Raw genomic sequence first — 26,873 nt, 5'->3', positions numbered from 1 at the left:
CGAAGTAAGCTTATGGGAGAGGTGGACTGTGATGTGTGTGTGTATATATATATATATATATATATATGTGTGTGTAAGGGTGATGGACAGGATATAATAAAATAGCATCCTAAGAGGCACCTTCAAACAGCCACCCTCGGCCTGCGTGTGCTCAAGTGCAATTAGCAGACCCTTAACTCCACCTGTCCCTCCCACCCACTGAGTCACTGAGTGTATGTGTGTATAAATATATACAATATGAGTGTGTGTTACTTGCTTATATGCACAGTATGTGAATGTGCATGTCAACATTTTAGCGTGTGCGCCTGTGTATTTAGACTCGTACATCTGTGTGGGAATGTGTGTGAGTGTGTATGACCCCTGAGACTTGAGCATCTCCTGTCTGGGATCAGTGTCAGGATGTGTTACTGTGGCTTCAGATCTGCTGGCAGAAGGCTATTATGGTCACAAAGTGTGTGTAGCATTTGTGTGCGAGTGAGGCATAAAGAGTGTATGTTTGAGTGTGTGCAGAAGTAACAGCATGTCAGAAAATGCTGCAGAGAAGATGTTAATGAGCATTAGAGAGATAAAGTGGCAGAACAGAGAAGAAAATGAAGAGATGATGATGAAAGTCAACGAGTGACATCAGTGGTTACCTTTGGCTTGGGCCGCTGAGCTGTGGGAGTAGCCCAGTGATAGCAGGGCCATCTCGATTAGCTGGTTGAAGAGCATGTCCTTACGCACCAGGACGAACTCGGCGTGCTCCTCCTTGCTGTCAAAATCCATTGGATTCTCGTAGTGCTCGACCACACAGAACACAGGCAGCATGTTGCCTGAAGACATCGAGACAGACACACAGAAGTAAGAATTGAAAGGGTTCACATTTCTTCACATGCAGACTTTGACCTTCAGTGTTCTGCGTGTTTGCGGAGGGACGAGATTACCATTTCGCGCTGATGATTAAGTTACACTGAGGTTGAGTGTCAAGGGATTATGAGTGAATAGATTGCTGCTGAGTGGAAGTTCTGGACAGAAATTAAGTAAAGGATGAGTTTGGACCACAAGTTTTACAGGGCAATTTCTATCTAAACCCTCACCTCTTTGTCTCAATGCCAAACTCTCACATCAACGTGAGGAATCAAACACTCCTTAGGTGACAATAACCCGCACAATTTCAGAGACTGATATTTTTATTCAGAAATGCTCTCTTTTGTCATGTAATTTCCATCTTTTTCAAGGATGTTTTTTTTTTACATCTGTAATCCCATTTTAAGAAGCTTTTTTTATCAACTGTTGGAGGATTTCTTCCTGCGGTCTTAGGTTCATCTTCCAGGTTTTAAGATGATGATATAATAATACAGAGATGTTGCACTATGGACTGCAATGACCAGTGTGAGTTGTGTGAGTTTAATAAGTAAATATATATTATTATTATAGAAAGAATTATCACTTTTAGCTCAGTGTGAACAAACATGAAGCAGCCACAAAAATCCTTCAACTCGTATGTCTCCTTTAGGCGCAATGAACGTTTTATTCACTATCAAGGGTTTGGTATCACATTAGCCTTTCCTTCTGCCTGCCAACCCAAAATCATCTTCCCATGATGCAGCATTTCAAATCCCGAGCCACCTCTGCACCCTGAGGTTTACTAGTCTGTGTCAACAGTGGCTATACTTTTAGGTGGAAAGAGCAATTTTTGTCCAAAGCCTGCCGAATGTTCAAGGGACCTACTGTGCAAATATCACCCAACATGCCATTTTTTTCTAAAATAACATGCCTGAAATTTAAGAAAGTTTAAGGGCATGGGGATAATTTGGCCTTTTGAAGTCTCAGTCTGAATGAAACCAAACAGTGGAAAATCGAAATCTTGTAAAAGTGTTGGAGAAGAGGGTATCTATAGCTTACTGTACTTAGTAAATCCTATGCTGTTTGTTAGGTGCCCCGTTGCCCTACTTTCTCAGTATGTCACCCTGCTATCACCTGAACAAATTTCTGTACATTTATTGTCCTTGCTGATTAAAATGATTCACATTCTAATATTTTCCAAACCCAGGCATTCCAGAAGATGCACACAGCTCTGGCAAAACAATCAATAAGCCAACAGATGCCAGGGAATGTGCTGAAAGAGCTGCTTTTCTCCTCCCCTGATTTTAATAGATAAAGATCTAACAATAAAGACTGCTGTGTAGGTTCATTTGGGGGATCAATACTGGCTTTGTTTCCAGGGAGCCCAGAGAGGGCTGCGGTAAATATTGTTTCGGGCTCGGACACAATTCCCACCGAGGGACCTCTGCAAAGCCTCCGCCGCGGACCGCCCGCCTCCCTCGGCTGCTTCACCCTTTACCCAGGAAGAAACCCAAAAGAACTGATCAGAGGGAAGGGGAGAGGAAGGGAGAGCAATGAGGAGGCTTGGAGGAGCAAACGTCATAGGAGGCCAAGAGAAGCAGAGATGATGAAGGTGAAAAATTAGGCTCTCTCAGCTGGAGTGGGACACGTAGATTAAAGGAGCAAATAAGAGAAACGGCCCAACTGAGGACACTCACACAGACACATTCCAAGAGTTCCTGAGTCCCTCTTGCCCAAAGAAAACCAAACCAGCCAAACAAACAAACAGACAAGCCTTAGCTGCCAAGTGCTATTACAACTCCAAACCTGCAGGTTTTGAAACTCATTTTCAACCCGCAAAAAAAAACAAAAACCATAATCATAAAAAAGGTTCATATTTTGGATATCTTTGCCCACCGTGTTTTTCACGAGACGACACCAGTTATATTAAAAAGCTATGTCATAATCTCAAAGTAAAGGCTCCCTTTAAACAGGAATGGCTCTTAAAGGACTGAAACTTTCCCTTAATAAACAAATGTCGGAGCAGGAGGGCTGCAGGAGCAGTGACACAGCGCCATGCAGCACGACAGGAATAATTCTCACAGTGCTCTTCTATTAGCTATTGTCTGGGCAAATAAGTGGGAGTGTGTGCAGTGTGTGTGTGTGCTGAGATAACTAAAGATGCATTGTAAAAAGGTTTAAGAGTTTTGGAGAGCATGCAGGGGGTGGTGGTGGTGGGTGGAAGGTGGTGTGTATGTGTGTGGGAGGGGGGCTATTTAAACTGCATTTGGCTTTCCTCTATTTACATGGTTTATTCTTACTCGTGTACAAAGTTTCATGATCAGTTTGTACAAAGTAGGGCTGCAACTAACGAATACTTATATACTTACAAATACGTTTTTAATTATTTTGTCAATTATTCGTTAAAATTAATAAATCGTCTAGTCTATAAGATGTCCGAAATTAGGGCTAAAAGTAATGACTATTTTCATTATGGATTATTTTCTCGATTAATGGTCGGAGAATAGTGAAAAACGTTCAAGACAATATCCCAGAGGCAGTTCCTTGTTTTGTCCCACTAAACCCCCAAATATTCCGTTTTCTGTCACATAAGACAAAGAAAAGCAGCAAATCCTCACAACCGAGAAGCAAATGTTTGGTATTTGCTTGAAAAATGACTTGTTGGTTGGTGATTATTTTTCTCAAAATGAACTAATCAATTCATCTTCAGCTCTATCAGAAATAGTGAGAGGTGCCCCTCACAGATTTCCCACAATCCAAGGTGAAGTCTTCAAATTGACTGTTTTGTCCAATAAACAGTCCAAACCCCCCAAAAATTTACAATCATATGAAATTAAGAAAATTAGAAAATCTTCACATTTGAGATGCTGAAAGCAGCAAATGTTTGGCATTCTTGCTTTCTGAATGACAAACTTTAAATCAAACGAAATTGTTGATGAATTTTTTTTTGATTGACTAAACAATGAATCCCCTAATCACACACACACACACACACTCTCTCTCCCTCTTACCTCTCTTGTGACAGGTCTTCAGCAGGTGGCTGGTGGGTTTGTAGGGGACCCCGGCTAGTTTGGCCCCGGTGCTGCCCAGCCTGGACCGGCCCAGGGGGCTGCCGTTCTGCTCCAGCCGGGGCAGCTTGGCCGGCGGGGCCTTGGCCTCTCCCATGCTGTTGACCAGCTCAGAGTTCTCCTTGCCTAAACACGCCTCGCTGAGATGGTCCATCATTCTCAGCACCTCTGCTCACTATCACCTGGGGAGACAGTCACAGAATTATTCAGCTGTCAACGGAGATATGTGTGTGGCATAAAAGAAGCACAGCTGAAAAGGTGATACGAGGGGAGCGATGAACACAAAATCTTTTGTGCTGATATCACTGACGTGTGAAAAATGTGCTTTAAGTAATTGAAACCTCTGAGAACAGACCCATTACAGCAATAACTGTCAATTCGCTTCAGTTATGTCGACTCGGGCCGCGGTGACGTTTCCATGCCGCTTTAATGTTCCCATTTTTCAACGCATGTATTATGTATGGGTGTCCCGCTGGAGATTCCCATGCGAGAGGGGGCAACAAGCTCCGGTTTTAGTGCAAACACATTAATTTGCTGGGAGATTCCACTTGAATGAATACAGTGCAGTTCAAGGAACAAGGTACTGCTGCGGCGCACGCAGAGAGGGGAAACTAACGTAATTCTGTTTCTGAGTCACTTCGTGTGGCTTCACATTCATGACGCAGCTCGGAGGGAAAGGGAGGCGAAAGGCCTCAATGTCATTTTGCTGTGACACACACACACACACAGTTACATGACTTTCCAGGTGTGAACTTTATTTTACATTTTGCAACTGCAGAGCGATATTCATGGCAAGCAATGAGTTTACAACTTTGGGATGGGGGAAAAAGGCTGTTTCGGAAAACTTCAAAAACAGATAGTTGCTGACTCATGAGGATAGCCATCAAAAGTTCAGAAAGAAAAGAGGAGGGGAGAAACAGCGAGGAGGGAAAGATGTGTCTCTATAGCAGCTTTAACCACAGGTGCTTTACAGCTACAACGCCACTGACTGAGGCTGACGCTTGCAAGCCATACATTATTTAAACTCCCTGGGTAAACTTTAAGATCTGATCAATCATAATATAAGATGTGTTCATTTATAAAACTGCAATGGGAAAGTAATTATGGGTGATTCTGCATGCAGGTTAATGCGCTGTGCTGATGATGAACTGGAATGCTGTTGTCAAAGAGTGAAAAGGGCTAAATCATCCACCCCCACGCAAAAGATCATGAACTTTACCATTCATTACATGCAATGAGGCAACTAATTCACCACAAATAAGGGGCCAAAGGAATCCAGACCCGGATACAGTCCAGATCCAGGTCAGGATTTTTAAATGACCTTAAAGCACAAAAAGAGGAGCAATAGTTCAAATGGATACATTACCCCTAAAAGGGGGGAGTTAAGGGAAGGACAAGTTGAGAGAAAAATCTTCCAAACCAACCTGAAACGCAGCACTTCAGCACCGGGGAGCATATAACACCGCCTGAAAAACGCGTCTTCTTCAAGTTTGGCCAGGATAGAAAAGAAAAAGGAAGAAAAAAAAAAAGAAACAGCAAAACAACTATCTTGTTATCTCCCTCTCTCTCTCTCTCTCTCTCTACGTGTGCATGACAGCAAACGGTTATATATTTTGTTTGTTTTTTTAAAAAAATTAATAAAAAGATAAAAAAAATAAATCAGTGTTTAAACAGACGCTTTCTCCTGCTCTTCTTCGCAGATGACTGGCAGGCGGTGCGAAAAAACAACAACCCGGGTCTGTGTGAGAGACGACGAGGTCGAGATGGACTGTGATAGGCGAACATTGGTAAGCGGTGATATGTGTGTGTGTGTGTGTGTGTGTGTGTGTAGCAGCCCTAACGTTAGCTAATTCCGTCCAACTGGAGGAAAAAAACGGCAACCGAAACCGTTAGAACCGGCGACATTTAGCACAAAGTGAGCGGTTAGCCGCGTCCATCGGTTACAAGTGAAGGCGACTTCTGCTTTAGTTCGCACCACAACATCCAAATCGCTTCATCGGCAGGCAGGCAGCCGTACAGTACAGTTAGCCGTCGCCAGTATGAACCACAGCACCTCGGACACTGGTGTAATGATAATAACCGCCGCCGAGACCCAATAAACCCTCGTTGTGTACGTTCACGAAGGGACCAACGTGCACGAAAATAGCTCAACGTCGGGTTTAGCTAGAGCTGACTACCGGCAGAGACTGACTGAGAGAGAGAGAGAGGGAGAGAGAGAGGGAGAGAGAGAAAATAATAACAACCGACAGTGAGATCTTGCTATCGAGGCGATGTGGAGACGATATGCGGACAGCCGAAACAGGTTCGCAAAATAAAACAAGGAGAGGGGGGTCAAAAAGTGCGGTTTACTTTCCGATGTCGAGGATAAATAAGGCTCGCTGTGGACGCATAAGAGAGCTGCCTGCGATAGTAATAGTAGGAGGTGTCCTGTTGGTTGGGGATTGGCGTCCGGACGGAGCTCCTCTTTCTTTCTATCTCCCTCTCTGTCTCTCCCCCTCTCACTCCGTCTCTCCCTCTCTGTCCCCATTAAATTATTAGTTGTATTGACTCATCACTCCCCCCTCTCCTCTCCTCGCTGCTGGTGCTGCCGCTGCTTGTGCTTTCCCTTTCTCCTCCTCATTTCAAATGGCGTGGTAGAGGGGGTAAAAAAAAAAAAAAAATTATTATATTTTTTTTTTTAGAAAAAAAAATAGTAGCTAGGAGGGGGATGTGTGTGTGTGAGAGAGAGAGAGAGAGTGTGTGTGTGTGGGTGGGTGGAGAGTGTGTGAGAAAGAGAGAAATAATCCCCTTTTATAAAAAAGAAAACATGATTCCTCCGCATCTCAGGCCGAAAAGTCCTGGCGGAGACAAATAAAGTGGAGAAAGTGGACAGAGAGAGAAACCACACATGCGCGCGCACACACACACACACACACACAAAACAGAGAAGAGCGGTGGTGCGATTTCCGGCTGTGCGCGCAGGAATTTTTAATCAGCTTGATTAGAGTGAGGCGGTCCTGCATTTATTACTGGGTACACACAGATGCTCGCGCGCGCACACACACACACAGTAGATACCTTAATTTATTATGTGGGTGTTTTTTGTTTTTTTTTTGTAATGTATTTTTGACCGATACATAGTTTTTAACTATACAAAATATTTTACATTCAGTGATTTGGCCGAAAATAGCAAAAAGGTGAGGTGAACTATTTGACCTCCAGTCAGTGGTAGTCATTCTGAGATAAACAAACATCACAGTAAACTTAAGGGGGAACCAAAAATACATGCTACATTTACAGAATAGCTTTTATGTGTCCCCTAACACCAAAACCTCAGTTTGTTTAAAACAAATGTGAATTTTTGCATGTGCAATCAGAATATAGGCATGTCTCGTCTCTCTTTTTTCTTTTAACTAACAAGAGTTGGTTATAGGCTTACTTCTTATTATATATGCTATGAAATGATATCACAAATCAAAAAGCCTAAAAACTGGGTAATATCTTTATTCAAATGGGGGGGAAAAACATGACAAGACAAGGACAAAAACTAAATATTTATATATTAAAGCAGGTATACATTTACATCTTGAACTCTTGGCAGTAATGTACACTCTGCATTTACACTCATAAATATTTATGACAGCCTTAAAAAGTGGGAAGGCTCTATTCTTCTGCACACTAAAGGTGCAGAGCTACATACCTGTTTGTAGCTTGGTGGTTTGTCACTTGACAGCTGCCCTCAGTGTCAAGTCGCAAGGATTTCTCTGTCTAATATTTAGTTATTGCATTGTAAATATGGTAAAACACATATATTCTGGCAAAATATAACCACCAAACAAAGAACATCCTTTATTGTCATATATTTTGGGTCAGTTTGCTAGCACTAAAGTGTTGATGTTTGCTTAAAAAAAAAAGTAGTTTAACCTCTATACTACAAATAGAAAAGTGAATTTTGGTGGGATGTCCTAACACTACATCTATGTAGACTGTTCTTGTCTAAAAAATGTAAAGGTGGCAGACATTTCCAATCTGAACATTTAGCTTTTGCACTGTTATTATCTCACAAACTTCCACCTCCATGGCAGGTCATACTGTATTATGTCAAACTGGATTCTACCAAAATATTAGACAAGCTAATCTCTGTTGATATTGTCAACAAAACCCTGAACTGTCAAAGTGGAGGAAGAACTGAAACGGGGTAAGCAAGGAATGGAGGATTGTTTAGAGGCTGGAGTGCGACACATTCTCTGCAAACAATACCAAGCTGGAAGGTTTTCTCAAGTCGATGTGCGAGCTATTATTATTTTGTAATTATTTCATGAAGCTTTCCCTGCTGGTGGGCTTTGTTGCCCTCGAGCACACCGCAAAATATCAGACAAGGTAATCTCTGTTGATATTGTCAATAAATGCCTGATATGACGTTTGTATCTAACCTTAAGGTGGCCTAATAATGTAACTGTTTCACTTTGACTTTATGAGCAAAGGCCAGACTAATATCTGGTCTACACACACACACACACACACACACACACAGGTGTTGATGTATTTGGCTCTTCATCTTTAGGTCCTCTGAAGAGCCACAGGGGTGAGTGTGTGAGGCAAAGTTCATTGTCGAGACCACAGTGGGGTTTTTTACACACGTGAAATATAGTGATACTGATATCATATAAATATGTGGTATGAAAGCAATGAAAGGTAATATCAAAGAAGCATTCGTTAATTTGTCACCATAGTACCACCGATTGAACATTAAGCTCTCTTTTTTTTTTTTTGGCAACAGAGGTATATAACAAGCAACATGGGGCGATATGATCCGACTCATCAGGCCAATATCCACATCAAACTAAAATGAACAAGCATGTCTGTCCAGGGTGTGTAAGAACAAAAACAGGAAACCAACATAAAACAGGAAGCGTCTACACCTATCACAACGACAAAGCCAGAGGTTGCGAGCCGACTGGAGGTCAGGTGCATGTGAAATGCTACATAACACTATGTGCTTACTATTAAATCTTTGCAGGGCTCATAAACTCCCTCTGTGTGAGACCATAAATACAGTAATGGTACATCGTCTCACACAAAGCTGTTGTTTCATAAACAATGCAACACCACAGACGTGAGCTCCTCAGCTTAGCTTGACAGGAGCCACTGTCAGGTGATGACTCTACGGAACAACTATGAAGAAAATCATTCAGATTTACAGAAGGTGTTTACGGCTCAGTTTTAGGGAGGGAAATACTGGAGTCCTTTTAAAGAAGGCTGAAACTGGAACAGATCAAAGGAACAACCACGGAAGAAGTGATTGTATGTTGTATCACTACGCAGTAGAAACAGCACAGTTACAGCTCCCATTCAACCCCTAGTTGTGAAACCAAATCATTGTTCCACCCACCCATGTGAGGTCAAAAGTTTGCTCATTTCAAAATACATTGGTGTCCCCAAAGGCTCGCATTAGGAATTCACAGCAGAAGGCCAGCAGAGAAGCTTTTAACGGAAAAATACAATGTGAAACTCACCTTTTGGACCTGAGATGGAACAATGTCTTGCAATATTGGCACCTAGTTTGAGGGGGCGGCTGCATTTTAACAGGGTCCCACGTCTGTGGTTTTTTAACAGGAAATGCAAGAGTTGTTGAAACTGCTTGTATAAGACCCCAACATGTATGAATTTATGAGCAGAGACTGCTGCACAGATTCAGTGATCAATTCTTATCTTAACCATCCTCGGGGTTTCAGTGAGCTGCCAACACTGTGTACTAAACACATCTGCGGTGTGCAGTGTGGTTAAATGGCTCTGCTATGTGTCTGAATAAAGGACCCAAACTGTGGAGTAATTACTATATTTTCAGAGATTCATTCCAACATGAGATATTATTCAGCTTCTGAAAAATGTGACAAAGATTTTCACAGTCACTGAAGACATGAAAGTAAAATTCACAAATGAATCATACTGAAGTTACTGTCTTTCTTGAGCTCTTTGCTACACGATAGGTACATTAAAGAGTATCAAATTGTCCTGCAACTATGTTATTTATAATTTTCTAATAATAAATAATGAATATCAGGTTATATTTTGTCTCTGAAATGGATGTGCAGCGTTCTAGAGAGTTTTTCATTTTTCCAGAATGTGCCCACTGTTTAAGTTCATTGGTGTCACTGTGATATGTAGTAACATGAATCTCACAGACAGGTGGTAGCCCCCCCACACCCAAACCTTATCCTCAGCAGATCACTTTGCATCACCTACACCTGCACAGCATCGCTGCACAACATTCTGCATGTTTACATGTTGACATGTTTTACATGATGTTCACTGCAGCTCCCGTTTCTCTCTCTGTTTTCTTTTTTTTTTTTTTTCCTTGGCCGCAGTTAGCAGCATTCAGAAAACAGGAGCGACGGTGAAAGCGAGCCATTGTCGGCAAATGCTCTTTTCTATCTGGCATGACGCAAGCAGCCGCAGTCATTTCCACTGTGATTGTCGGGCACCATCAGAGAGCATCGATAACCCCTGCCAGGCCTTGGCACCGCCAACAGGTGCCAGCACTGCCAGCTAGGTTGGCACCGACGTGGCTGTGAAAACCCTCTGACATCCAGAAGGGCACAGATTTGCACTGAATGCACCACTGAATCAACACTGCTGATTATCAATTAACATATACCGTTTTGTATCACACAGAAAAGAGGGAAAAAATGGGTTTTGAAACACAGAAAGCCTGTTTAAAAATACTAGCTGTGTGCTGTTATAATCATCTGCTGAATACAGATTTAGCTCTGTTCAAGGTGGGTTTTTACAAGCCTGTGCGGCTTTGTGTTGGGGAGATACAGTACGAGGTGCACTGTGCATGTACACAAGTGTAATTGTTCAGGCGAGATTTTGTGCCTGTTGGCTAAATTTGTAAAGAAACCATGAAAAATGACATGAAAAACATGACAGACTGGATGCTAAATTGCAACAAAAGACACCTCCAAATGTCAGGAGTCATAGAAATTACACCGCAGATACATTTCACCTTCACTGTGTGCATTACCACAGGTACTGTATGTTTTCACCATAATACACTTATCAAAACTATCACACCTGACCTGCTGCTTTTCAAACCACATGTTGATGTCTCAGGAGGAATTAAATAGCATGTCTATTTCTTTAAGACACTAATAATCAACGCACAAAGGGGGAAAATATGAATAAGAAAATGTATCATTGTTGGCTCAACATCGCTAAGCGTCTTTATTTACTGTGTCAGGCGAAGCCGGCACCATCACTTACAGTACGTAGGTGTTGTGATGTCTTCATGCTCGCCACTTGTGATGCTTCTAATGGGCATTAATACGATTATTTGGATTACTAATACAAATTAGTCTGCGCATCCAGTCTGAGCGAACACAAACAGCATGGGGCTAAGCGCTGTCACTGCTTTGACTGTGAGCTCTTTCTGCAAGTGTCTCCCACAAACACGTAAACATAATAGTATTATTAGAGGCTGCAAAGGATTTAATAATCTGTCGGGGAACGTTTCAAAACACGGCTGCACCAGTGCGGGCACACAGATGAAACTCAGTGAGACAGAAGATGTAATGTACAGTGAAAAAAGGAAAATGAGGGTGGTGTATAGTAGATGCCGTGCAAAACCAACAAGCAGTTAAATGAGTAGTAAAAGTGACAAAAAAATGAAATCAGTCTTTTGTTTAAGCAAAAGCACTGAACTGATGCAGAAGTACATAGTAGTCTATATTTTAACAAGTACCAATTCCATTTTTTATTATCAATGAATTCACACAAAAGGGAGGCTTTTGACTTTTGGAACAAAGAAACTGTTTAGCGCCGTTGGCATTAGTAGGTCATTATGTGGGCAAAGGAGTTTCAGAATGCAGACTCCAGACTAAACCAACACATGTATTACTAAACAAAATATTCCGTTTTCTACAAAAAAAAAAACCAATACGGAAAGTCTAGAAATCCAACATACTCAAAGATGAGACTACAAGCACAATGTGTCATCATTTTGTCGGCTAAGATCTCACTTTGCTCTTTGTCTTCTCAGAGATGCAATCGTGTGGTTGTGAGTGACACTTTTTCTTTTAAATGACTGATCTACCCACACAAATGTTGCACAAAAACACAAATTAGGTTCACTTCTATACAGAGTTCAGGGTTGAGATGGTTTATTAATGTTCCCTCATAAGACATCTGAGGACCATGAACAATTGCTTAATCAGTTGTTACGAGGTAAGCACAGATAAATATTCCATTATGAACATATCCTCCAAATCAAATTAGTTTCATGTTTTCCATTAGCCTCTCATACAGCGAGTGTGGCTTTCAATTACTTGTGAAATAAGGTGATTTCTACATTTTCATATGTCCGTGCTTCGGTGTGGGAGGAGGGAGAACAGAGAGAAAGAAAGAACAAGGGGGATGTAATGAACTGAGAGTACTCAGTGCTTAATTGTTTTATAATCACATGAAGTCGACAGAAATAGAAGCGGAGCGAGTGGTCTCCACCTCAGGTCGGCTGACAGGAAGGCCTAACGCCAGTTGGCCTCGACAGGTCTCTGCATCGCCATTTTTCCCCTTCTGCAATGTATGAAAGACAACCACCGCTCCACTCACACCCCTCGTTCTCACATCGTAGCTCTCCACTCTCGACACCCACCCTTACGATGTGTGGTGTTCACTGTACATAATGCACCTCCCACGCAGATGCACGGCACACAGACGCGTACATCCGCTCCGTGCCGCCAAGCGTGCATCGGTGCTGTGTCTAACAAGGCCTCTGCCCTCAGGGGCCGGGCCTCAGCCTGAACCCTGACACCGCTGCAGTCGGCTTCGGTGTCATCAGGCCGACATCGGCCGTAATTACCAACAAGCCATGTCAGTTCAGGTCTGTGTCAGTCTTCCTCATAGGAATCTGTATTAAAGATTCAAAACTGCATCCCTCTCTGAGAGGACCCTTCACAGCCTTGTTTATCACCCCCTCCCTGTCTCGCTCTCTTCGCCTTTATCGAATTATGAAACCAATTAGTCAAAGAACAATCAACGGGCATCAGAGGCAGGGACGTTTTTAAAGAAATGACTTTTCTGTCACCGCTAACTGGACTTCATTCATCACATGACCGAATAATTAAACTCAAATTTCTGCCTCGTGGATTGCAACAAATAAACAATTAAGAGAGTTAGAAAGACAGGGGTGTGTGTGTGTGTGTGTGTGTGTGTGTGTGTGTGTGTGTGTGTGTGTGTAAGAGAGAGAAAGAGATACTGAAGATGGCACTGAGAGAGGACAGACTGAAGGGGTGAGAAAGGTTGCCACGTCCTGCTGGGTTTTTCCTGAACTGGGGGAGAGGCGGTGAAGGGCACAGTACCCCGGCCTTGTGGGGAGTTCTTGGGAGTGTTAAAGAAATGAAGGCAGGTGTTGGGATGGTGTTACTCGCCTCAGTGTGCGAGAAGTGACGCTACGCTGAGATGAAAGGAGAGATGGGATATGAGCTTGTGGGGAAACCGCCTCTTAATATCAAGGCTTAGGCAGAAGTATTGAATAAGAGGTACAGACTTAAGGATGTGCTTCTTTATCTACATATTTTTCTTTACATATTTAATCCCTTGTCAAAGGATGCATCATCCATCCACTGACGAACAAAACAGTTGATAAGACAAGGGTGTGTGTGTGTGTGTGTGTGTGTGTGTGTGTGTGTGTGTATGTGTGTGTATGTGTGTGTGCGGGACAGAGAGAGAGAATACAGTATCTGTTGAAATTGTTTCATTGGAGTATGTGGGTGGGTATTAACAACCTGATCTTAGCGGGATGCGCTTTCCTCTAAATCGCTCTCTTTTTTTTTTTCTCTGAACAAAGGATTCAGAAAAACCTACACAGATTAGATAAAGACAAGCATCGGAATGAAAGACAATGAGTTTTTTTTTCCTCTCAAGAATGTTTTTAAAGAAAAACATACGTTGAGACTTATAATAATGTGATTTGAATCATGAAAACTTAGATGTATATGCTTTCTTAAATTATATTCGCCATGGTAGCATGAAGCACGTGAAATAACAAGAACAAAAAAATTGAACATAAGAGGGATGTCATTTTGTAAAAGCGTGACAAAACCGACATGACGGACTTTGGGTTTTTATCTCCCGGCGAGGACACGCCAACCCATTCCACAAACGGGGCTGATTGTCAGGACCCAAAAACAATGTGACGCTTTTATCACTAAGCCAAGGAATCTGGATCAACAGTATGCAAAGCATATGCCAGAATAAATGCAGTCGAACATGCTGGGACAACATAACCCCCACCCCACTCCCCCCCTCTCTTTTTCTTTTTTATAAAGAACTTTCCAGATAATGACAAAATGAGCTGTAACTCCCGAATCACACACTAAGCACTCACCCAGGGTGGTATGTCTGTAACTGTCGGAGGGGGGGGCTCTCTTACATTTTTGAGCCCTGGAATGCAGCAGTCCCTATTAACACACCAACCTTTTTTTTCCTCCAAACTAGTTGCAACATGTCATCAAAAAAAAAAAAAAAAACACTGGGAATCATTGTTATCTTTTTCCTCTATTAGCAATCATAACAGAGCTATTTCATACAGAGAAGAGATGGGGGTGGGGGTGGGAGTGGGGGGGTGGAATCCCCAAAGAGCCACACATTAAAAAACGAGACAGGCCTCTTATTTACTGGCGACAGTCTAATAAATACATTTGCTGGCAGCTAAACAGGTATTTACTCTGCTCCCTACCACAGGTATAATTTCACTGTTTGCTGAGCTGTTATTTTGCTACAGCGATAATTATCGAGGTGGTAAAGAAAGACGATTAATGGTTTTAGCCGAGATATCAGTCTCAGCAAAGTGAGGCACAGCCCAGCTCTAAACTCCCAGCAAATACTCAGCAGTAGGGGTTTTAATAATCTGCATCTTTTGCTGCAGGAATTAAAAGCACAGTTCCAACGCAAAGCTAAGACGGTGTAGCTGTTGCACTTTTTTAGTGTAGCAACAACACTTTCCCTGCACATTTTTATTTTCCTGCAATAAATAAGCAATGAAACTGATGATTCAGAGCATAATTCAAAGTGATGAAGCATTCTTAATATCATTTCAGATCAGACTGCACAGCGAAAACAACAACAACAACAAAATAAATCTGTGCTCTCCAATGTGCAGACTAATTGGTCTCTCGGGGTCACAGGACAAACTTTGTCGTCTACTCTCGCTCTCATCTGACAACCTGCTCTTCAGCGCCTGTTAACCTGAGACTGAGCGAGAGTTTGGCACGCCAACATGCAGCCGCTGCATTGTGCTTAACTAATCTGGTCTACGCTGGAGTGGTATGAGGTATAACTGGTGATACACCGAACATACACACCGCCAACCTGACAACCTGAAGTGACAATTAAAGGAGTTGCGATGCAAAAGTATGACTGGGTTTTAAAAGGAAAAGACAGCAAGAGATCTTTTACTGTTTGTGAACATTACAAGCTGATTTCCTGCTATTACACTACTACCGTACAGTAAATGCAGCGTGCACTAGTTTCGATTAGTTGTAATGAAAACAAAAGTGAGCTCTGTGGGGGAAAAGAATCTAAGTATAACAAAGTTAAACCTGTAAGTTAGAAGAAGAAAGGTGGAAACACTGGTGTTTTCCCAGATCTCTTCCTAATTGTAAATCACAGTAGGGTTATTGTAAGAACTACGAACACGACAGAACACATTCAAAGGAATTAATTTCCCACTAATAAGCTGCGACAGATGTTTAGGTTTTACTGCTGGGTCTGTGTGACCTGGCAGTCATACGCAGCGCTGCCGCCGTACTCACTGATTCTTATCATTCCTGCCAAACAAGTTTATGTGGAGAAATTTTGCCAAACAGGTTGACACGCTGTGGATATGTACGTGAGCATTTTTTTTTGTGCCACTTTCACAACCACAAACTGATAAAACGAGGTTGTAATGAACGCTCAGAGCCGAGGAGTAAGACCGAGAAGTTTTGTTTCAACGCTCACAAGCTGCCGTTGAGGCTTTCGTCTTGTCTGAGGACTTTTACAAGAAGTGACACATGGCAGCCTGAGACAGGAAAAAGGCTGTGTGTCATTGCTGTCAAAGGCACTGACCAGATAAGCCACAGCACCTTGAACTGCCACTGATCTGCAAAGATAAAACAAGAAAACTCACCGGTGCTGTGCCATAACCTGTTTTTTCCCATGTAGAGGTGTCATGCTTGACCTCGTAATCGCATGTGAGTGAGCAAAGCACACAACCTGACAACAACAGCAAGATAATAAACAATCGGGGACACTGAAAGCTGAAGATTATATCAGGTTTATTTCCCTTTAATTATCTGATCAAGTTTCTGATTTAATGCAAATCTCTTTAAGATCATTTTCACAATGCATCATGGCTAAATGAACAAATATAATCTTTATGACAGATTATACCTACAAACTCTAGTGTATTTGTGCTGATATCTATATACATAAATAATCTTAAATATCAGAGTGAATGCCACTGGCCATGCTGGTGTGTGAAATGTCAGCTATTTTCTGAAGGAGCAGCGAGTGAAACCTTTAAAAACCTGTAAACCACAGAACATCAGTGCCCACGCAGTTTTAAGGTGGCAATACATCTTCTCATAACTGCTCTCTACCTCTCTCTCAAACACACACACACGCACGCACACACAGGTCTGGTTGTACCTGATATTACTTTATCAGCACTGTGACAAAAGCCACAAGGCAAACCAAACAGCATTACTACAACATTTCTGTATCATCACATCTATCTGACTGCCTCACACCAAGTCAGGCAGAAAGAAAGCAATGAATTCATTAACTGTTTGTTTCCCTGTAAGTCTGTCTGTCTGTTGTTGTTTTTTTTTCCTTGCTGGGTTCAGTCAGTGCAGTGTGGTTTTGAGAGTTGCACAAAGTATTTCATGCTACAGCAATAAAAGTGTTGAAGCAAGTTGACACGTAAATTAATAAGAGAATAAATGAAGTGTCTCTAATGGCCTAATAAAAAGTAGTAAAAGTAGATCAGTTGGGCAGATGTCAGCGGTTTGATAACAACTGTGGTTTGTCAACACACACTTCATTATAATGAGTAAAAAATAAAGTAAAGGCCTGTTTTGAATCATAAACCAAGTCCTGACAAACAATATGCAAAATGTTTTCTTTACGATTCAGAATTTGAGAGAAAACTGCAACTTTTATTCACCCACAAAAGCTCCCTGGTTCCTAAAATCATCAGGCCAGGAGCAGCGATGGCAGCATCACTTCTTGCTCCTGCTGCGCGCTGAATAAGTTGTTAAATGAATTAGAGGAGATGATGTACTTAACCCCGCCAATATCACGAGTGCTTTGCTTATTCGTGCAGAAATGACACAGGCCTGTTTCTGCACATTTGAAATTAGATGGCAAAAAAGTTCAGAATCCGTGCATTTCTATTTACCATTAAGCATGACGTTCATTTTCTGTGGGGTTTTTCTTTGTAAAATATTAAATCCAAGCAGCCACTTTTGGTCTGTGTGGGTTTTAAGTGATTTGGAAGATAGGTCTGTAAATTGCTTTTAATTCATTTATCCTTCGAATTCCAAGGAGAGGCACCTTATTTTTACGAGGCATGCAATAAAATACATGTGATTTAAAACATATGACACTAAAAAAAAAGAGGCGTGTGACGGGGTGACAGCAGAGACAGATCATTAAGGATAAACAGTGTGCGCTGTAGGATCGTACCTTTAAAGTCAGCAGTCGCCCGACCTCTTGTTTTCCATCAAAAGTTGAACAACCTCTTGTCTCTGCTCCACGACGAGAGATCCAAAAATAGGCAACTGCTCTGTGGGAGGAAAAACTGCTTTAAAAAGTCAAAGGTCCTATGGTTGAGGAGGGGGGAGTCGTCTTGTAGAAACCGCACAGGCGGAGGTTGAAGTTGGGGAGCGCACACGGCGGATGGAGCGTAGAAATGTGAGCAACCGTGCGCTGCGGCCAGCGGGGGTGAAGTAGAGGAGAGGAGAGTAGCGGCATGTGAGGAGGGCTGCTTTGAGAGGGTGGCAGGTAAACGAACCGCCCCTCCCCGTTTCTGATGCTCAAATCGATGATTTGCCAGCTGTGGCGCAGCTTGTCTCATTGCCCCACTTTGGTTTTTACAGCCGCTCCTCTCCGACGCACTGCTCTCCGGGGACACAGAAAGACAGAGAGAGAGAGAGAGAGAGAGAGAGAGAGAGAGAGAGAGAGAGAGAAGTCAGTGCCAGGAGAGCTCTCACACTCATTCATTTTCATATTTACACGCCACATGTTTGCATGTCAAGAAGAAGAAGAAGAAGAAGGGGGGGAGTAGTCTGGTAAATAGTCTATTGCGCGCAGCGGCGTGCGTTTTGCTCCGTATAGAGTCAAAGCCTGTTGTTTTAACAGCGGAGGGCAACATGCCAGCTTTCCTCCCCGCACACCTGAGCGGAATATGAAACCCTACAGTCTGGTAAACATCAGATGCTCTTACCGACATAAAGAGCTGTTTATTAAAACATGTTGATTTTGTGTGCAAAAATAATTAAAAAAAAGTTTTCAAGAATAAGTTTGAACAATTCTTGTTGAAAGAAGGGCTAATACTGCAGTCTGTTCTCTAGCTGTGTTTGCCGAAAGCTATTTTTTCCATTAATTTCTCCAATTTAAACAAGGCTTTTAGTGGAAAATAATTATTATTCTGACTATTCGACAGAGAACATTTTTAATGCATCACTATTGAGCTACACACTTTTATTTTATCAATGCAAGCTGTTGCTTTTTTTTCTGTTGCAACTAAGTTTAACTCCGGCCATCACACACACACACACACACACACACACACACACACACACAAAACGCAGAATCCTACTGCGGGCCTATCCAAAAAATAAAAAGTAAAATCTACGCTTAAGGAATGCAAATTTGTAAAAAATTAAAAATTACGTGGAGAGCAGAATAATTTGATTTTTTTTCCCTTTTCTTGGACATCTTTAAGAACACAGCCTGAAGCAGAATCAGCCGAGGCACAGAGGACAGTGACAGATAACGGATAAAAAAACCCGCTTTTATTTTCGCCCTCACAGTGTCTAAATGTATTTGTGCTATTTTAATTGATTTTCAGCTGTAGCTATGTTGACAGCTGTATAAAAAGTACAGAATATAAGTCGCTTTTTTCCTGCCAAAGTCTGAAATTAGAGGGGAAAAATCTCAAGTTTCAGAGAGTGGTAAATTAAATTAAATAGTCTTAATGAAGAACAAATTACAGCCAATGAAGGGAGAATAAGACACGTCTCTCCATGGTGATTCATGCTATATACCTCTGCATGTTGCACATTAATGTTTCCTACAATAGATTTTCAAATCAGAAAAAAATTATGAAATAGTTCCTGCATGAATGAACATTTCTCCTTCACTCATTCTGTTTGATTTTTTTTTTATCATGTCTGTGTCCATCCTGTGTGTGTGAGCAGCTCCTGCACATGTGGTTACATATATCAGCCTACAATGTGACAGTGTGTGCACAGTGTGTGCACAGTGTGTGTGCATCACATATTGTGTTTGGAATTCACATTTTTATTTGTGTCGTGGCTATGTTTTTGGATTTGTGTGCACCTTTGCAGACATTTATACTAATTTGTTGTGTGTATGCCTATGTTTGTGTGAGTGCATGTGTGTGTGTGTGTGTGTGTGTGTGTGTGTGTGTGTGTGTGTGTGTGAACTGATTGACAGTTTGCATCTGCACACAGGCTAACTGCTCTGCACTAGCAGGTGTGCAGGAGCCCACAGGTAATGCAGCTGTTTACTTGCAATATGAATGTGTTTCTCTTACCGGGTTTAGCATAAATAACACACTGATCCATTTACATTTACACTTAATTTACACATCCCATTGAAAATAGAATTGGTGGGAAAAAAGAGCTAAAAGAAGCCGACACAAAACAACAGGTGAGAGCCGAAGGAAATGTTTTGGTTTGAAAAATCATGAAAATTATTTTCATTGTCCGCAGTGAGTTTATTTATCAGAGAAGATACAAAAGGACTGGAGCCCTTATTGTAAGCTGATACGTACAAATACTTCTCAGAAAAGTTCATTTGTTGTGGTTTTGGGACTCCACAAAAGTTTCATTATGAAGCATCTGAGATCTGTATTTTTTTTTTTTTAAAAGAGGAAGAAAAAAAAATCACACACACTTTCTCCCACACACACACACACACACACACACAAAGTCTCTGCATATGATTCACACCAGCTCTCTCCTGGGAGATTGAATGGGAATTGAAAAGTTCCAGTAAAGAGATTCAAATTTGCTTTCTGCATAATTATAAATTCATGCTAAGTTAGGGATGTTTTCATCATTACAGACAACAGCTGGTGATTTCAATGCAGCCTGTGTTTTATCCAACAATTCATGTTGCTGCCTCCGAAGCTTAAATGTGCTGCAGTTGTCACTTTGACCACAAGGGGGACCGGTGAGTCTCATCATAAGGAGAGGCTAGAGGAGAGGATGGCAGCTAATGATGACCCCCTTTTATCAAGACACTTTTTATACTTTGGGTTTTAACATGTTGTCATCCAGCTGGTTGTGCCAATATTTATGATTCTTTAGATTCAAAAGCAGCAAACCCTGACCTCTGCATTCAAACACAGAGAAGATTATTGGTGCAGCAGCGCTGTGTGAGAGCTGTGGATGAGTTCCAAAACGTTAATGCAAATTGATAATGTGCATCTATGTTGCAGAAGCATAAAGAGGGAACGTGTACAGTACAAAAAGTACAAAAAAAAAAGAGAGAACCAAATGTGTGTGAAGTGTAAACAAATCAAAGCAGACCTTGAGCTCAGACATTTCAAACGTTTTTTCTGAAAACAATAAACAGCACTTGGAAAATTACAAGGGTTAGACACCCCAGAATTAATCTTTCCAACCCATAACTAAATAAAGAGACACTGTTGCCTCTCCATCAAGTGGGTATATTTTAATTACAGGCTATTGACTACTGAAAGTAATTTGTCTCAGAAAGATGCCCAAGAGCTAAAAGACAGACGTCTCGTCTAAATCTGGAATGCTCAGCCACTTTTTTTGCTCTGGTTTTGTGGTTAGCCTTTGCAACTTTCTTCAGTCGCTCTTTTATAATTGCTCACCTTTTAAAGATTAACAAGGGTTCCCGAGAAGACTAACACTTGTCTACTGGCTTTATCCGGGATAAGAACTGGATTTTCAGATTTTTGTTCCTCAGATCACCTCAGTATAAATTGAAATTGAAGTGTGCATTTCTCTTCCATTTCCTCCTTGCCTTTCTGTTCAGCACCTCTTTGAATTTTGAAAGAGAAGTACTCCACAAGCTCACCTCTCAAATGAAACACTATTAATCCTCATTTGCGTGCTGCCAAGGAGGACAGTGGAGATGAGAGCCAATCAGAACAATAAAAGCTGACCCACAGCAGCGCCTCCAAAGCGCACACGCCTCCAGATGTTAATGGGATGTCAGTCAGCTGGGTGAAAGAAAACAGCCCAGAAGTGTAATTACTGTCTGGTGTGAACTCTCCCATCAGCTGTGGCAGCTTAATGTCACTTAGTACATTGCTGCACATGGAGAGCGTCAGATGAACACGGGTGGCAGCTGCCCAGATGTTAGAGGACTCTTGCTGGTCTCATTCTTCAAGCATCTGAGGTGTTTCTGAAACACACTCACCAGAGATCACCTGTCAATCAAACTGTCAGGGCCGTACTGTGATGTCCTGTCCTTTAGTTTCCTGTTTATCCCACCGTCCATGAAACCAACCTTCTTAAAAATGGATTACCTTTAGATTCATACCACTTGACCACAAACACACCCTATGATCAGGCGGATCAACTAGGATCTTTTTTAAGCTTACTCGAGCTGAGAGTTTGTCGAAACCTGCTTGTGAATTTGTGTCTCATGGTGTAAAATAAGACTTTATTGATCCCCAGGAGGGAAATTAAGTAAGTCGTCAGAGAATTTAAATGTTGATGATGTGTATCAACTGTTGCCTTAGTGGGCCGCAGCGGTAGCCCTCAAATTTAATTTGAATTACATTTTCTTGGTTGGTTAATTTTTGGGCAGCAATTCTTCCCTTAAAGTAATAATTTCTCTTAAACATAGTCATTTTATTCTGAATCCTAGCCCATCAAGTCCTCTAAATTAAATGACAAAATACATCATTATTACTTGGATTAGGTTGGAGAACGAATATGTTCATGGTTAAAAGAAACCATTGTTGACAGTCATAGGAAACATGAAACAAACATGTTAAAGTCTCCCATGTTAAAGTCTGATGCTGTGTTGACCCTGTCGGTGCCCGATCCGTGCCGACTGCCTGATTCGTTCTGCACATGTGCAAAAGTGCACATGTGCATGCGCATGCTCAGAATTTAACATCTTTTACGACACTGGCCGATCCGTTTCACAAATGTGGGATTTGTTTGACGCCGCTTTGAGAGAGTTGTTGGTATCGGGTTGGTGTCAAATTAGCAAATTAGTGATACGAGATTGAGCTATGTCTGCTACGTCTATGGCTATCAATAACAAGCATTAAAAAATCTTTAAACTGACTCTCATTGTGAACTGCCAGTTGTTTCCTGTTACCTAAACTCACTGAAATTCAGACATTTAAAAAAAACAAAAACATTATTATATAACTTCAGACATTCTATCTGTCTGTATCTAAACACAAAAAAGCTTTAAATACATCTAATCTCTTGAGAGCCATTGTAGACAACATTGCCAGATGATTTAAGTTGTATTTATATATTTACTTCTCTTGATTTCTGTATTATGTATCTTTTTATGTTGTACAGTTTTATTTCTGTTTGTGTTTAGTGATTATTTTCTTACATTTTTCGTCAAATACTCCCTGTATTTGTATTGTATGCTGGCTGCCGTCAAGTACGATATTCACACATCAGGCAGGAATAAGTACGTGCATGTGCAGAATGGATCGGGTACTGACCATGGATGTATAAACAGAACTGGACACAGCGTTGGAGTCGGGGCCCCATTCATTCCTATGAAAGCTGCTCAGTGGCACATGAAGCCAAAAAAGTTAATCTTCCCGGTATAAAAATCGTGGGGCCGATAGAGCAAGCGCACCAGAGACTCCACCATCCGAGCTGGCTAACTTCCGGGTTAGACCTCCGCTAACTTGAATGGGGATAAAATGATTTAATTGGGCGGCTCTTCTAGACTTTCCAAATGTTATCGGACCGAATGGATCAAATTTGGATAGTGAAACGAGTCATTTCAAGGGGTTGTGATGCTCAAAAAAATGTGTCCACCGTTTTACAGCTGCTTCTTTCACAATGTAAGTCTATGGAAAAAAGCCTTTTTGGGCCCGTGTGCATCACGTGACAGACCCGGACAGTTTGGCCACTATGTCAAATTGGCTTCAAAGTCCAGCACACTTCTTGGGGGCTTGGTACTGACCTGTTATATATAGTCTATGGTACTGACAGACCCATTCATCCACCCCGCCCTCCTCCCTAAGCGCATTTTGTCGCTCTATGACAACGTCACCTGAATTCCTTTGCTCCTGTCATAATTGCTACGACCACTAGAGGGCTTTGTCATTTAACGTAAAATATGTCGTTCAGTTGCTGAAATAACTGAAGCTGTCGTTCTTCTCGGGAGGACGCTGTCGCTTTTTCTAATGGCAACCTCTTGACCTGCATCTAATCCCAACCAGTTTAATAAATGTCTGTAGTTGGCACCTTTCTGTATGTTCAAAACTGGTTGCTGTTGTTTTAAAGTAAATGAAAGTGGTCTTCTTAAAGTCGTTTCAAAGCGGCAGCGTTTTTGACGTCCATCACTCGTTCTTCTTACAGAACAGATACACATCAGTTTTATTCAATGTAACAATCCACACCCACTCTGAGAAACATGAGTTTTTTATGAGGTTTTTTCTCTTGAGCGCTAAGCGAAGCATAATCTCCAAAGGTAGCCATTCAAATCACCCAAAAATCCCACAGTTTCTATATTGTGACTTTATTTATTTTATCTATAATGATTTATCAAGGCCTCCAGTTTCACTGTGAGCTTTTTGGTGTCACTATGGGCATACAGAGCTACGGTGAGCAGGGAAAATGCAATAAATGCATCACAAAATTAGAACAATTGTATACTTCTTATAAAGCCTACTTGAAAACTATTTAGTTTAGTCAGTTTGTCCACAGCTGTCCTGATAATGACGCTGTAACAGAGGTTAGAGTCAGTGTGGATTGAATGGATGGACGCTTCAGTAGCGCATATGTGCTGCTGACGTCATGCGTCCAGCGTGAATTCCCAGTTAATTTCAAACAAACTGCTTTTGATGCCGAGGAGCAACCAGACAACAGGTGTTAAGAGCTGCTAAGCTAAAGGGATTCATGAAGTGGCAATATGTTGAATCACTAAAGCAGACATTTCTTTTTATTTAAACATCACAGATTATTTACTTTAAGGGAGATGCTATCTGCATGCAAAGAACATTAAACTTATGGCAGCGTCAGGAGGGAAGAGGAAGTTCAAGATGTTATAAAGTCAACTGCACACTACAACTACTACAAAGGCAAGTTCTTGTTAGACACCCATCCATTTTATCTGTAACCGTCAGCATTTATCCTCCAGATTGTTTGTGTCAGGCTTGCAAACATGGTTGGATGTCAGGCACGTCAACCGGTGCAGAGCCATGGGATCTGCAGCGATACCAGGCCTCTGTGTTTGACATGCATCTCAATGCGGCACCGCCGTCACAGTGAGACACCCTATCTCCTGGAGAGTCTATTAGCTGTGCTTAATTAAACAAATGTGATTAGACTGATCCAAACTCACACAACTGAATCCCCGGTAAGGAGCCAGCCATGAGAGACTGCTGCAGAGAGAAAGTCGAGTCACGCATGGCTTGGCTTTATTAATAGCGCCTATTACACACTAACACACACCTCAGCGAGCTGCAGAGTTAACGTGTGAGTAATGAGTGCAGCCACGTTTCAGGTCCACTTCTGAAGTTTGTCAATCACAGTTTAGTGCCAACTGTCAAGAGAAAATGAGTGTCAGGATACTAATACAAGAACTAATAACAGATGGTTATTTCGTGCGAGATATGTGGGTGGGATTTAGCTACGGCTGTCAGTTGTAACCAGGTGGAAAGCAACAGGGAAATTTTCACTAACTTGTAAAAGATGAATCACTGACAGAGACAGAGAAAGATGAGAGAGAAACCAAAGTAACTCCATGTGATAATATTTTAGGGGGATTTTAACTTTGAGTCATTTCAATTCACCATCAAGTGTAAACTGTCAAAAAAATATAACTTGCTACTCAGAAGTACTTAAGGAAACAAGTAGCAGAAAGATGCAGAATGCAGAAACTGCAGAAACTCAGTTAAAGTTTGAACTTCCTCTGCCCTCTGCATCTCCTGAATTTGATTGCGCACTCATTACTCAATCACAGACATCCAGGGCAGTGCTAGGCTATATAAAAAACAATGGTCTGTCTATGTCTGAGTGAACTTAGGGGTTCTGATGAGCCACTGCAGGTAATATGGCTCTGTTATGTCATTGCCTCAATACCAATTCAAACTAATGAGCTCCTATAGTTTCTTAAAAAGTTCAAGTTTGGTTCATTTAAATGATTTATTCAAACTTTCCTCTTTTGAAGATACCTGAATCCGGTCATTGTCCACTATTTATACAGGGTCGTCCATATCATCCAGTTTCAAACAGGCTCTTCCGTGACCACATCTACTGTACATGCAGCCATTAAAAACTGCAATGGAGTTTTATTTTTTTTTTCCATTTAATTTTATTTATTCATTTAATTGTTTGGTTTCGTGTCTTGTACAATAATTCTTCACTCAAAGGCCTTACAGTATGTATCCCAGAATACCCCTTAAAGTACTGTCAGGCAGCCTCAGTTGACCATTCGCTAAACTCCTCCCTCAAACGGCAGGCCCGTCAAGCTTTAGATTTCTCCACATGCTGAAACGAGCATCGGGCTGTGATAAGAGCAATATTCAATATACAAAGAGTTTGGAGGGTCGTGTCTTTTTTTAATCGCCTTTCCAAAAACAAAAGCAAAAGGAATGGATTAAACAACGTGTTCTATGTCTCTACAAGCTGCTAATGTTAGCATGCCCAGCTTACTAGCGTACTTATTAGTAGTAACCTAGCATTACTTAAGCCAAGGCGCATATCATTAACACCTTATTGGGGTGACAGGTTATGTTAAAAAAGCCCCATTCAGGACCAGCATGTTCACTGTGTGGGAGCACAGATGCCACTATATTGGAGTTTAAGATAATGTTAGCAGCTCTGTCCTGCTGTTTATTTGGTTCAGGGAAGTTTACACTCTAGCAACCCCAGCCAAACTCATCATCAGTTACTTTCCCACGCTTTAGCATGACATCATGCATGTAGCCGTCAAGTGAATATTTAGGGTTGGGGTTTAGTGAAGGGCCACGGCAGTAGCCGAGGTAGGCAGCAGCTGCAAGGACAGAGAGGGCGGCTGCTGCTCTCCTGAACAAGTATTTGCCGCTGCTTCTGAGTTGATGATGGCTGAACTTTTTTCAACTTGCTCGCCATGTGACCATGGCAACCACAGAAACAACACTGAGGAAAAACATACCAAACATCAATTAAAAGAGTGGCCTCAAGCAACATCCAGCTGCAAGGTTTTAATATCGGGACTCGGCTAAAGAGTTTAGCTAAACTTGCTATATTAATCATGTCATACTGCTAACCATCTCCTCCATCTAAAGCCATAACCTGCTCTGTTTGACAACATGATGAGATTAGAGCGGGTAGATAGCAGCAACCTGTAGAATACGGTACAGGTTTGTAGATTGGAGATAGCTGGATGCCTCGGCAGCAGAGTTGCACCCTGCTGCATGCAGAACATCGACATTACGGCAGACGTAGCACTAACAGCTCACTGTGGAGAGTGTAGTGTCACATGATGGTGTAAATGCTGTTTCAGAGGCTTTTGCACCCTGATGAGAATGAATCTGTGAAG

At 41.7% G+C, this 26,873-nt stretch overlaps 1 protein-coding gene across 10 annotated transcripts in view; it reads right to left on the bottom strand.

Moving 5' to 3' along the window:
• LOC122881612 (DNA-binding protein SATB1) overlaps nt 1-18,008 on the bottom strand; it is a 59,376-nt gene extending 41,368 nt beyond the window's left edge. For 6 of the 10 annotated variants that reach the window (XM_044208007.1, XM_044208009.1, XM_044208014.1 and 3 more), the window contains exons 1-3: nt 5,318-5,598; nt 3,837-4,075; nt 636-812 (exon numbers count right to left, since the gene is read on the bottom strand). In XM_044208007.1, the coding sequence (XP_044063942.1) occupies nt 636-812; nt 3,837-4,050 (391 nt within the window). In that variant the 5' untranslated portion in view covers nt 4,051-4,075; nt 5,318-5,598. Of the gene's footprint in view, nt 1-635; nt 813-3,836; nt 4,076-5,317; nt 6,399-17,600 lie in introns of those variants that run through there. The other 4 variants (XM_044208013.1, XM_044208016.1, XM_044208008.1 and 1 more) reach the window with 3 other exon arrangements.
• Between the last annotated feature and the right edge of the window lie 8,865 nt (nt 18,009-26,873).

The sequence above is a fragment of the Siniperca chuatsi genome, linkage group LG9, assembly GCF_020085105.1.
Source record: "Siniperca chuatsi isolate FFG_IHB_CAS linkage group LG9, ASM2008510v1, whole genome shotgun sequence".
Taxonomy (NCBI): domain Eukaryota; kingdom Metazoa; phylum Chordata; class Actinopteri; order Centrarchiformes; family Sinipercidae; genus Siniperca; species Siniperca chuatsi.
This window is presented reverse-complemented; position numbering and strand designations above follow the sequence as displayed.